General features: G+C 44.7%; 1 protein-coding gene across 2 annotated transcripts in view; it reads left to right on the top strand.

Annotated features, from left to right (window-relative positions):
* The window catches only part of LOC106605561 (tight junction-associated protein 1), a 147,995-nt gene that overhangs the window by 76,541 nt on the left and 57,154 nt on the right, over nt 1–14,300 (top strand). Inside the window, exons 3-4 of one of the 2 annotated variants that reach the window (XM_045720112.1) lie at nt 3,212–3,270; nt 13,342–13,532. In XM_045720112.1, coding sequence (XP_045576068.1) covers nt 13,380–13,532 — 153 coding nt within the window. In that variant the 5' untranslated portion in view covers nt 3,212–3,270; nt 13,342–13,379. The remainder of the gene's footprint in view (nt 1–3,211; nt 3,271–13,341; nt 13,533–14,300) is intronic. The other variant, XM_045720119.1, reaches the window with a different exon arrangement.

Below are 14,300 nucleotides of genomic sequence, written 5' to 3'. Positions count from 1 at the left end.
GAAGAAACCTGGCAAGGAACCAAATATAGGGGAGAGTCCATCTTCCTCGATTCAGCTGTTCAGGTAATGTCAGTTAAGGTCAGTCAATTGTCCTCTTAAAAGCAGTCAATAGAAGGCTGCAAATGGAAGGATGTTGGACAAAGCAGGGTGACCACTGGTAACTGGATGCTAGACATGGAGTTAAGAGGCATCTAACGAGACACATTCGCACAAAATGACAGCAGGGGTTTCACCGATAAGGAGGAGCAACATCCCATCAGTTATAAACAGAGTGCTGCCAGGGCAGCGGCATAAGAAACACATCACCGTTAGGGTTCTCCTAAACCAACCCACTGTTCAGGGTGGCCGTAAAGATGGCTCTTAAAATAATAATAATATTTCTATGGCTCATAACATCATAAAGCTCTATGGTAGTGCTCTTCCCATAGCTGTGCCCTTAGGCTGCAAGCCTAATTTAGACTTTAAACATTGAATCTCATTCCCTAATGTTGACTGGCGTGTTCAATTGTAAATGAGCCCTTTCTAAAACACTGTGGGTGACCTTGGAGAGGAATGGCTATGGCTGTGTTTAGACAGTCAACAGAATTCTGATATTTTTGTCACTAATTGGTCAATCGCAACAGATCTTTTCACATTAGCTCTTTTCCAGAGCTGATCTGATTGGTCAAAAGACCAATTAGTGAAAACAAGATCAGAATTGGGCAGCTTGTGTAAAAGCAGCCTGTGTTCCATTTTCTCCTAGTCTGTAATCATCATGATTTTCAATGAAGTAAAATATCACACACTGCTGTGAGCCCCTTTTTAGAAGCAGCCCTCTTTACTGTCTCTGGTCCTGAAAATAAATATTAACCCCTGTCGGTTAGCCATGGCACTGTGAAGATTTTATTAAAACATGGAATACTTTATGATGAGTAATGGCCTTGCTGTGTCTCCTAGCCTGTGGGGTAGATACGGATGATGGTGGTCTGAGGTAGTGCCATTGGAGAGTGTGCGACTGTGTTCGAACTGAAGTGTGTGTGTGCGCGCGCGCGTACGCGTACGTGTTTGCACTTTGCAGACTTGTGTGTGTCTGTATGCGCGTGTGAGGCTGTATTCAACAGCACCACCGGCTGATTGTCACGCATGGCTGGCGGCCATAGCACAGGCCTTCATGTGTTATTCTCTGCCACATCCCCTGCAGGGCTTGCTTATCCACAGCAAAAGGCCCTGAACGGCACAAAAGAAAGAGCACTTTTACACTGAATAAATATTGTATTGGATCAGGTCAAGGCAGATACAGACTGAGAGAACAGAAGAGGCAGTGGAAAATATTTAACTGGAAAGCTGTAGTTGCCAGTAAACCATTTAAAATGTGTTTTAAGCTGGATTTATTTAGAAAAATAAATATATATACTTTTCTATATAGCCTTCAAGAGATCTTACAGCAATATGAAACACTCGCTGTGTTAAACTAGAGTATTCTCCATTTAAACACACGCTACCTGACACCTATATATACATTTTTGCAGCCTTTTAAGCATTCTAGAATAGTTGAAACACACACACACACACACACACACACACACACACACACACACACACACCCACACACACACACACACACACACCACACTGACCAAAAAGTTATTTTGTTGGCATTTACGTATGTCCTCATTACCAGTAAAACATAATCAAAAGCGTTTTCTTTCACTTGCTGTGCTGTTTCATTGTTCATTTTTTCAGTCGTTTCATTCTCAACCAGGATTTCATCCCACATGTCAAACAGTGAAGTTTCACCTCTGTTTATTTGTCACGTGCGCTGAATACAACCGGTGTAGACCTTACAGTGAAATGCTTACTTACAAGCCCTTAACCAACAGTGCAGTTTAAGTAAAAAAAAATAAAAATGATTAGGTAAACAATAGATAAGTAAAGAAAAAAAACACAGTAAAAAATAACAGTAGCGAGGCTATATACAGGTGGTACCGGTAGAGAGTCAATGTGCGGGTGCACCGGTTAGTCGGGCTATTTGAGGTAATATGTACATGTAGGATAACTTAAAGTGACTATGCATAGAGGATAAACAGAGAGTAGCAACAGCTTGTTGTTGGGGTGGGAGTGGCAGGAAACAATGCATAGTCCGGGTAGCCATTTGATTAGCTGTCGTGGGTCCTCTAACTCGGTGCGCACTGTCCGTTTCCATCTCCCATCCAGCTGTGTCTAACATTTCACCTGAACTCTGTATCTAGTCTGCATCGAAGTAGCGATCCAGGTACCTCGCATCGAGCATGGTGGCGACACAGTAAAGACACTGTTGCCGAGAATTGAATGTTCATTGCTCTACCATAAGCAGCCTACAATGTCGTTTTAGAGAATTTGGCAGTACGTCCGACCAGCCTCACAAACGCAGACCACGTGTAACCACGCCAGAAAAGGACTTCCACCTCCGGCTTCTTGACCTGCCGGATCGTCTGATACCAGCCACCCGGACACCTGATGCAACTGAGGAGTATTTCTGTCTTATCTTAAAGCCCCTTTGTTGGGAAAAACTAATAGTGATTGGCTGAGTCTTTCTCCCCAGTGGGTGGACCTGGCTCCCAAGTAGGTCGGCCTATGCCTTCCCAGGCGAACCCATGGCTGCGCCCCTGCCCAGTCATGGGAAATCCATAGATTAGGGCCTGTTGAATTAATTTAAATTGACTGATTTCCTTAAATGACCTGTACACAGTAAAATCGTTGAAATTGTTGCGTGTTGTATTTTATTGTTCAGTATATAATTGTATATTTTTGTTCAGTATATAATTGCCACCAAATCAACAATAATTGAAGATCAGAAAAGTGGAGCACTGAATGTTGTGGGAAGTGTCCTGCTATCAACCATGTGTGAATTTCCACTCGTGTCACTGCTCAGTATTTGATTGAACATTTTTGTGAGGGGGCCTCAGAACAGTTTTGAATGTGTGAAAAGTTATTCGATTTTCAGTGACACATTTTTGAAACCTGTTTATTGTGAGCAATGTCACTCAAATCCCAGTGGACGTCATTCCAGAATGTTTGTAGGGTTGTCTCAGGTGAGTGAGTCCCCTGGTGCTTCACGATTCTAGAGGAGGGAACCCAGCATAGCAGCACATGCACGGAATCCTTTCTATCACATGTGAAATGAAGTCGCTAACTATTGGCTACTTTTCTCTAACCCTTTGATCTAAATTCAGCCTGCTCCTTTGTGTTTCAGAATGCCTGTGACTTAGGAACCTGTGGATGAGGACATCGCTGGAATAACTCAGAATTTGGGTATGGCGCATATTTTCCTAGAATCCTTATCTAGATTTACAGTATGTTTAGGTGTGTGGGTATAACTAAATAAAATCACAGTGCAGTAATCACAACCATATTATGTACCTTGTTATTGCCTAACTAGACGATAGGCTATAAAGGCCTGGGGAAAGTTGTGTAATTTAAATAAAATCGGAGCGTGAGAGGCGAACTTTGGGTTACTTTGGTAAATTTGCGAGGAATGCAAATCAAGACATTGCGAGAGAGAGATTACCACGATTTTTTTTTACCTTTTTATTTAACTAGGCATGTCAGTTAAGAAAAAATTCTTATTTACAATGACGGCCTACCGGGGAACAGTGGGTTAACTGCCTTGCTCAGGGGCAGATTTCTACCTTGTCAGCTCGGGGATTCGATCTAGCAACCTTACTGGCCCAATGCTCTAACCACTAGGCTACCTGCCGCCCCGAAATATACAGTGCATTCGGAAAGTATTCAGACCCCTTGACTTTTTCCACATTTTTTGTTATTCTAAAATGTATTTAAATATTTTTTTCCCTCGTCAATCTACAATCTACACCAATAATTACAAAGCAAAAACAGGTTTTTAGATTTTTTTGCAAATTTATAAATAAAAAAATATCACATTTACATACGTATTCAGACCCTTTACTCAGTACTTTGTTGAAGCACCTTTGGCAGTGATTACAGCCTTCAGTCTTCTTGGGTATGACGCTACAAGCTTGGCACACCTGTATTTGGAGAGTTTCTCCCATTCCTCTCTGCAGATCCTCTCAAGCTCTGTCAGGTTGGATGGGGAGTGTTGCTGCACAGCTATTTTCAGGTCTCTCCAGAGATGTTCGATTCGGTTCAAGTCCGGGCTCTGGCTGGGCCACTCAAGGACATTCTGAGACTTGTCCCGAAGCCACTCCTGCGTTGTCTTGGCTGTGTGCTTAGGATCGTTGTCCTGTATGAAGGTGAACCTTTGCTCCAGTCTCAACCTGCTCCAGAGGGCTCAGGACCTTTCATCAAGAATCTCTTTGTACTTTGCTTCGTTCATCATTCTGACTAGTCTCCCAGTCCCTGCTGCAGAAAAACATCCCCACAGCATGATGCTACCACCACATTTCACCATAGGGGTGGTGCCAGGTTTCCTCCAGACGTGACACTTGCCATTCAGGCCAAAGAGTTCAATCTTGGTTTCATCAGACCAAAGAGTCTTGTTTCTCATGGTCAGAGTCTTTAGGTGCCTTTTGAAAAACTCCAAGCGAGATGTCATGTGCCTTTTTACTGAGGTGTGGCTTCCGTATGGCCACTCCACCATAAAGGCCTGATTGGTGAAGTGCTGCATAGATGGTTGTCCTTCTAGAAGGTTTTCCCATCTCCACAGAGGAACTCTGGAGCTCTGTCAGTGACCATCCATGACCAAGGCCCTTCTCCCCCGATTGGTCAGTTTGGTCGGGCGGCCAGCTCTCTGAAGAATCTTTGTTGTTCCAAACTTCTTCCATTTAAGAATGATGGAGGCCTCTGTGTTCTTGGGGACTCGACACAATCCTGTTCCGGAGCTGTGGGACATTATCTAGACAGGTATCCAATCATGTCCAATCAATTGAATTTCCAGAGCTGGACTTCAAGTTTTTTGAACAGCTCAAGGATGATCAATGGAAACAGGATGCACCTGAGCTCAATTTCGAGTCTCATAGCAAAGGGTCTGAATACTTATATAAATAAGGTATTTCTGTTTTTTATTTTTAATATCAATCATATATTTATGAAGCCCTTTTTACATCAGCCGATGTCACAAAGTACTATACAGAAACCCAGCCTAAAACCCCAAACAGCAAGCAATGCAGATGTAGAAGCACAGTGGCTAGAAAAAACTCCCTAGAAAGGCTAGAACCAAGGAAGAAACATAGAGGAACCAGGCTCTGAGGGATGGCCAGTCCTTTTCTGGCTGTGCCGGGTGGAGATTATAACAGTACATGGCCAAGATGTTCATAGATGACCAGCAGGGTCAAATAATAATCATCATCATCATCAGTGGTTGTAGAGGGTGCAACAGATCAGCACCTCAGGAGTAAATGTCATTTGGCTTTTTATAGCCGAGCATTCAGAGTTAGAGACAGCAGTTGCGGTGGAGTGAACGAGTCGAAAACAGCAGGTCCGGGACAAGATGGCACGTACAGTGAACAGGTCAGGGTTCCATAGCCGCAGGCAGAACAGTTGAAACTGGAGCAGCAGCACGGCCAGGTGGACTAGGGACAGCAAGGAGTCATCAGGCCAGGTAGTCCTGAGGCATAGTCACAGGGCTCAGGTCCTCTGGGAAGAGGGGAGAGAATTAGAGGGTGCATACTTAAATTCACACAGGACACAGGATAAGACTCTGATGGAAAATAACTTCTGGACATCAGTACTGCGATGACTCACCGCGGACTGGCAGAAATCCGGAAGCTTATAAGAAATCCCACTATGCCCTCTGATGAACCATCAAACAGGCAAAGCATCAATACAGGACTAAGATCAAATCGTACTACACCGGCTCTGACGCTCGTCAGATGTGGCAGGGCTTGCAAACCATTACACTACAAAGGGAAGCACAGCCAAGAGCTGCCCAGTGACATGAGCTTACCGGAGGAGCTAAACTACTTCTATGCTCGCTTCTAGGCAAATAACACTGAAACATGCATGAGAGCATCAACTGTTCCGGAAGACTGTGTGATTACACTCTCCACAGCCAATGTGAGTAAGACCTTTAAACAGGCCAATATTCACAAGGCTGCAGGGCCAGACGGATTACCAGGTCGTGTACTACGAGCATGAGCTGACCAACAGTCAAGTGCCTTCACTGACATTTTCAACCTCTCCCTGTCCGAGTCTGTAATACCAACATGTTTCAAGCAGACCACCATAGTCCCTGTCCCCAAGAACACGAAGGTATCCTGCCTAAATTACTACCGACCCGTAGCACTCACGTATGTAGCCATGAAGTGCTTTGAAAGGCTGGTCGTTGCTCACATCAACACCATTATCCCAGAAACCCTAGACCCACTCCAATTTGCATGCCGCCCCAACAGATCCACAGATGTCATCTCTATTGCACTCCACACTGCCCTATCCCACCTGGACAAAAGGAACACCTATGTGAGAATGCTATTCATTGACTAGTGCTCAGCATTCAACACTATAGTGCCCTCAAAGCTAATCAATAAGCGAAGGACCCTGGGACTAAACACCTCCCTCTGCAACTGGATCCTGGATTTCCTGACGGGCCACCCCAGGTGGTAAGGGTAGGTAACAACACAACCGACACACTGATCCTCAACACAGGGGTGCCTCAGGGGTGCGTGCTCAGTCCCCTCTTGTACTCCCTGTTCACTCATGACTGCACAGCCAGGCACGACTCCAACACCAAGTTTGCCGATGACACAACAGTGGTAGGCCTGATCAACGACGAGACTGCTTATAGGGAGGAGGTCAGAGACCTGGCCATGTGGTGCCAGGACAACAACCTCTCCCTCAACATGATCAAGACAAAGGAGATGATTGTGGACTACAGGAAAAAGAGGACTGAGTACGCCCCCATTCTCATTGATGGTGCTGCAGTGGAGCAGGTCGAGAGCTTCAAGTTCCTTGGTGTCCACATCACCTACAAACTAACATGGTCCAAGCACACCAAGACAGTCGTGAAGAGGGCACGACAAAGCCTATTCCCCCTCAGGAGACTGAAAAAATTTGGCATTGGTCTTCAGATCCTTAAAAGGTTCTACAGCTGCACCATCGAGCATCCTGACTGGTTTGTTCACTGCCTGGTATGGCAACTGCTCAGCCTCCAACCGCATGGCACTACAGAGGGTAATGCAAACCAAGCTTCCTGCCATCCAGGACCTCTATACCAGGCGGCGTCAGAGGAAGGCCCAAAATATTGTCAAATACTCCAGCCACCCTAGTCATAGACTGTTCTCTCGGCAAGTGGTACTGGAGCGCCAAGTCTCTGTCCAAGAGGCTTCTAAACAGCTTCTACCCCCAAGCCATAAGACTCCTGAACATCTAATCAAATGGCTACCCAGACTATTTGCATTGCCCCCCCTCCCCCTCATTTACACTGCTGCTACTCTGTTATTATCATCTATGCATAGTCACTTTAATAACTCTACCTACATGTACATATTACCTCAACTAACTGGTGGCCCCGCACATTGACTCTGTACCGGTACCCCCCCTGTATATAGTCTCGCTATTGTTATTTTATTGCAGCTCTTTAATTACTTGTTACTTTTATTTCTTATTCTTAACCGTATTTTTTTTTTTACTTCATTGTTGTTTAGGGGCTCGTAGGTAAGCATTTCACTGCATGTGACTAATAACATTTGATTTGAAGACAGGAGAAATACTCCAGATATAAGACTGACCCTCGCCCCCCGATACACAAACTATTGCAGCATAAATACTGGAAGCTGAGACCGGAGGGGTCGGGAGACACCGTGGCCCCATCCGATGATACCCCCTGACAGGGCCGACCAGGCAGGATACAAATCCACCCACTTTGCCAAAACACAGCCCCCACACCACTAGAGGGATATATTCAAACCACCAACTTACTACCTTCAGACAAGGCTATATCCCACGAAGATCTCCCCCACGGCATGAACCCGAGGGGGGCGCCAACACGGACAGGAAGATCCTTTCAGGGACTCAACCCACTCAAGTGACGCACCCCTCCTAATATGCAAACATTTCTATAAACCTGTTTTCACTTTGTCATTTTGGGGTATTGTGTGTAGTTTGCTGAGGAATTGTTATTTATTTAATCCATTTTGGAATAAGGCTGTAAAGTAACAATGTGGAACAAGTCAAGGGGTCTGAATACTTTACAAAGGCACTGCATGTGCATGGTTCTTTCTGCCTGCACCCTCCCCTCTCTCCCTTGCGATGGCTCACCTGCTCTTTCTCTTTGCTTATGATGCGAGTGTGTATTGAGTCTTCATTCTGTGCTTGTAGAATATCGTATTCATTGATGATAGGCCCTGCTGTACTGAAGTTGAAATTGTGAGATGCAGCGTTTGTTTGCCGATAGGCCTAGTACATGGTTCTGGCGCTGTCTGTCTGGTAGCCGACCTGCCTATACTGTGCCCCTCCCCTCTCTCTCCATCCCTAGCTAGCTTGCTATGAATGATGCAGTTGTTTGTTCTTGGAAGTACGGCAACTAATCAGTCTCCTCTGTACCCAAAATACTGAAACTTAGGAGTCAATTCCTTGTGGGCTCGAATCTTGACACTCAGAAATGGGAGTCGACGTGCAAGAAGTTGGAGTCAATTATTTTGGAGTCGACTCTCCACCACTAAGTCATCGTTGTTAACAGTTGGAAAAATGGCAGAGAAAGTCAAGCGACAGCAGTGAAGTCCTGTATGGCAATTCTTTGAGAAGTTAAATGAGGAAATGTAAACTTTGCAGTAGTGATGCACCGATATGACATTTTTGGCCGATACCGATATCCAATATTTTCCTTACCAAAAAGAACGATACCTATAACTGATATTTAAAATGTTAGAGGCCTTTTAAGCATTCTAGTACAGTTAAATAGTTAACACACACACATGGACGCAGCGGTCTAAGGCACTGCATCTCAGTGCAAGAGGCGTTACTACAGTCCCTGGTTCGAATCCAGGCTGTATGACATCCAGACGCGATTGGGAGTCCCATAGGGCGGCGCACAATTGGCCCAGGATCGTCCGGGTTTGGCCGGGGTAGGCCGTCATTGTAAATAAGAATTTGTTTTTAACTGACTTGTCCAGTTAAATAAAGGTTACACACACACACTCTGACCAAAAAGTTATTTTGTTGGCATTTACGTATGTCCCTGTTACCAGTGAACATAATCAAAACCTATTTCTTTCATTTACTTGCTGTGCTGTTTCATTGTTCAGTCATTTCATTCTCAACCAGGATTTCTATGGAACGCCGTTTGGGTTTTTGCGTGTCAAAAAATATACACTATTTGACGTGTCAAATAACACTATTTGACGTGTCAGGACCTGAATATGACTGCATGTCACATAATTTAACGCGTTCATACATTTTCTACGTAGTTATTGTACATTGATTACACTATCACTCGTATTTCATATGTCACAACGGTTCATTGATAAGTATGCTAGGATGCTGGTTAAGTTGCCTCGCACACCTACAGTGCTGGTCATAAAAAAAGCTCATGGATTCAAACAATGTTCTTCCCCAAAAACAGCAAAACGACACAATTTGTTGTAGTAGCATAGCTAGGTGTCATCTAAAATAACCCTAATTTATAAGACAGTTCTTATTTATTAATGGTGGTCGGACCCATCTATGTGAAGCTAGCCACAATAAGGATTAGACACAATAGCGGACTTTGCGGTTTGCCTTCAAAATAAAAGTATGGCATAATTCTACTATTTGTATTAATTTGCATCACTGTCAATGATATACTTTTATTTTGAAGGCAAACCGCAAATGCCACACTTGTTCCTAATCCTTATTGTGGCTAGCTTCACAACACATAACCCAGTCCGGTCGAGCATCACTAGTCAGATGAAGCTAGCTGGCTGCTTATAATGTTAGCTTTGGGCACAATGGTTAAGTACCTGGCTAGCTATTTATTTTCATGAACTGAAGTTCATTTTCAATAGGCGAACAAGTGGCAACCTAGCTAATACTTACTCACAAGGATTTCTACATCATTGCTCAGAATAATGAAAATGACTGCAGTTTCTACTGGTCATTGTTTTCAGGCTGGTTGTATTGGTGCTAGCTAGGTACCAAGCTTAAGCAAATTATGCTTGATTATCAACGCGGTATTGTAAACACATTGTTTGTGGCCGGTGTTTGCTTGTTTGCAGACTTTTTTGTACAGCTTTGACAGTGCTACTGTATATGTTTTCACACGCAAAGATCCAAACGGCATTCCATAGTATGTATGTTGTGAAGCTAATAGCAGTGACGCTATTACTGTGTAACTCCAGTAGGGCAACGTCTGAAAAATAGCGCACTTGGTAGTGTGTACCGGTGCTCGACCAGTCGGCAAAAGCCAACATCACCCACGACAGAGAATGGTTGCTTGTCAAGGGCAATGAATTCCATTATCTTGGCTTTAATGGATTTCGCCTTTGAGTTGTCTCGCTGGAATTTTCTTACGCTTTAAAATGACTGCTCGACTTGTTGACTGCTCGATCCACACAGCAGACATTGTGTGCTAGGTTAGGAATGCTGTGTTGCACGTGTAGCGCCAAATCTTTACGTGGCGTCATTACGTCATGTACCTATGTTATATAGGTATCCACGTCAGCTTTGACATCGGTTTTGCACATCGGCGTTAAACTAGACATCCGGCCGATTGTTGGCATTTTTAGCTAATTTCGGCAGAATCCAATATGTTCACCGATATATCGTGCATCCCTACTTGGCAGTAATGGTAGTACAGGTGCAAGGCTTAAACTTTTTGAAAGGGACGCAGTGTGAGACCCAAACCGTTGCTGGCAGCAGGATTGGGAATTGAGACATGGAATTTTCTGACCTTTTCGTATGGTTTTGATGAAAAACTGATGATAAAAAAAAAAAATGGCGGTTTAAACGTTAAGATATTTTCCATTTGTCACATCCCTAATATGTATCTGGTCCTGTGTGTCATTATTTTAAGGTGGAAGAGCTGTGTTTTCCCATAATGATGATGCTGTTTAGTTTTTTTTAAGTCGTTTTCGAAACTGGGATCTTGTGGTGTGAAAATCAAAAAAAAAAATGTAAATACATTTTTTTTAACATATTTTACCTTGCTTATTTTATCATGCTTAAATAAAACAATGTTTTATGGTGTGCGAGTGTTGCGCCTTTTCCTTTTCAATGATGTTGGATTGTGCCATTTAGTTAATGTCTTGCAGCATGTCAGCATCATCATGTATCAGCTCAGAATAGCTTGTTAGATTTCATGTCATGTACACAAGTATGTCAGTGACGAGGCTTTGCTATAGTGTGGTATAGTCAATTTGACTCTAAATACCGCTGTACCTGCTAGCAATCTAGTATTGAGATGTCATCCTCCTTTAGCTCAGATTGCTTAATCAGAATCCTTTCATTTGACGTGCTGTAATTTCAGACATACACTCACGGTTCCTCTACCTGACTGGCTCTGTGCTGTAATTGCGTCTGATCATTCATTCCAAGGCTGATTAACTCATGCGCTCATTTACCCAGACCCCCTGTGGCTCATTCAAATACTGTCTTTAGGTAAATGGCATTCCAAAATGTTCATGTTCCAATTGAGGGCTGTCACTTCAGATTCACTGTAAGTGATTTCATCTCCGATGAGCTGAAGTTTGACCTGCTTTTATAAGATATCGTACACTGGGCCTTAGTCAGTTATAATAATGGTGTTTTTCAGGCAAAGCTTTAACTTAGAAAACACATCTGAGTGATTCCGCATGAAAGCAGGACAGAATACTGATTTGGGGGATTTTCACAAAATGTAATAAGTTGAATGGTCATTTGGAGGAAGGATTGTTGACGTTTGAATCTAAAAGCATCATTGAGAAATAATTAATCAAAGTTGGCATATGACATTTTGGCCTTACCCAGGCCTCCTTTAAGACTCCATAATGTTTTATCTCTCTGCAATCTTACTCCATGCCATTGACCTTCTGATTTTGTCTCTATTCTAGCATCGCAACATTATATACATTTGAAAAACAAGACATAGCGATGATTGGCTTTCCTCCATCTTTTTTGTTTTTGCTTGCCTGGAGAAAATTACAGGCAGAACTATGTTTCATGAACGGAAGATAATCAAGCAAACATCTGCTCCTCAGTAGGCAATGGTGGTTGTGTGAAATTTGCATAAAGTAGAGCTCAACTTTTTCTACTGCTCTGCTAGTAGGTTTCTCGCCGCTCACCTTCCCACAATCCCCTGCACATTTCTCAGCGTGCCCTCGCTGAAAACTAATGGGGGCAGTACTGATGCCGTGTCTGGTAAAAACACGCTGTTAGACTGAAGAGGGGGTTGAGACCTTACTATATTCCACAATAACGTTTTCCTAATCATTATTTATTTCAGAATGCTCTCATCAGGGATACAAATGGTTGTCCTTCAATCTACCTTTTTCTATCTGAACCTCTTAAAATGATTTCTATGGCTTACACTGCAATGAGTGCACCAGACTGGCATAAGCAACATATATCATGGATATAGAGAGGACTACAGTATCCTAGTCTGTGCTGGCAGGAAGCATAGGCAGCTCTATGGTGTTTCTCCACTCACTGGCAATTGGATCCACAGGGCTATAGAGTGACTCAGCGGAAGCCAAGTTATCAATCAGAATGGATATAGTGACGCGTCCTTCTCTTGTTCAGCTTAAGCTTTTTAGTCATTTATGGCCACTACTGTGTGTGTGTGTGTGTGTGGGTCGGTGTGCCTGTGTTCCTAAAAGTGCCTTCCGGTGCATCAGTGTGTGTTTGTGGTCCATGGTTTAGATTTTGGTAGGAAATGAAGCCGCACCCCCTAACGAATGTGGCTTGTTTTCACATTCTAAACTTAGCCCACTATAATCAATTCTGCCAGCCCGTGGACTGGAGTTTAAGAGTTCCTCTATTGGAAACACACTTCTGCTTGTAATCAATCGTAGGCTTGAGGGCATGCTCAGATTTTCCTCTCTTTCTATTGCACATACACACATACTCTGCAGGCAGAATTCTGAGAGCAGATATTTTAAAAGCCCTCCACATCACAACACATAAATTGACATGTGTATGATGTTCATTTGAAGTGGCATCCCAAACCCCTCCCTCCACTCTCCACCACTGACAGTCTGCACCAGGCAGCCACTTTCTTTACTGTCCAATGCTGCTGCTCTCAAAGCCCTATTGATTCAAACCACTTTTTCGTTGCTGCCACTTTAGGAGAGAGCGAGAGCGGCAGAGTAGAGAGCCAGGGAGAGAGAGAATGGTTGTGTGAGAGAGGGAGAGAAAGACTGGGGAACTGGACACAGACCTTTACAGCTGTTTTTTTGCACAGAGCAGGACTCAGGGCTGGTGCTACTTCCACCGCATCTAATGCTTGTCTCCTGGCAGGAATAACAGAGAAGACAGACGGACGCTGAGCGCCAAGGATGACGAGCGCTGCCCCGGCCAGGAAGCCGTACCGCAAGGCTCCGCCTCAGCACCGCGAGACACGCAACAGCCTGCCCTTGTTTCGAGAGGACCTTAGTGGGAGCACGCCGCCTGCCCACACCGCTGGCCCCAACCTGCCTGACCCATGCCAGGTAATTCGCATTCCAAACCATACACCAGGTTTTCAGCGATCAAGGTTCACAGACCCCTACCCAAAATGCCCAGTTAGTCCTGAGGGCCGCAATATATTCTCCCCCTCCTGGTCTCTGCTCTCGGACAGCGAACTGGATGTCTCCAGCCTGTCCAGCCTGGAGCTTACCGTTCTGCCCCCACCCCGCATCTTCAGCCATGGAGGCATCACCGTGGGTGTCACTGCCAACCAGACAGCCAGGGATCTACAGGGGATGAGCCACTTCTTGAGCCGCAGTGAGGGCCTACTCGCCCTATCTGGAGACGAGGACCTCAGTTCAGAGGACTCCCAGCAAGGTGGCCACTCCGCCTCCATAGCCCAGTCCAGTCGTAGCATGGAGCGCTCGCTGGCCTTCAAGGACAATGCAGAGATCCTGGTGCCCAGAGGTGGTCAGCACCACCAGCAGACATCCTTCCAGAGACCGGCCCTCCCTCCTAAGGGGATCCTAAAGCAGCCCAACCAGCTGGGCGCCCACTTCTCAGACCTCAGGAAGTCCAAGTCTGTTGAGATGCTGGGCCAGAGCCGTGGCCGGAAACCCGAGAGAAAGTCTCTGGACAGGGAGACTGAGAGGAAGGATCTGGGCAAGACCTCTTCAATCAGACAGGTTTCCCCATCTTCCACCTCATCCAGCTCAGCGCCCTCAGAGAGAAAGATACAGTTTCTGGAAAATAAGCTGAAATTCTCCAACTTCCTGAATGATGTCACCACTAGGGTCATCTGCCCTGCCAGA

The sequence above is a fragment of the Salmo salar genome, chromosome ssa01 (genome assembly GCF_905237065.1).
Source record: "Salmo salar chromosome ssa01, Ssal_v3.1, whole genome shotgun sequence".
NCBI classification, from domain to species: Eukaryota; Metazoa; Chordata; class Actinopteri; order Salmoniformes; family Salmonidae; genus Salmo; species Salmo salar.
The sequence above is the reverse complement of the archived record's forward strand: the minus strand, read 5'-3'. Positions and strand labels throughout refer to the sequence as shown.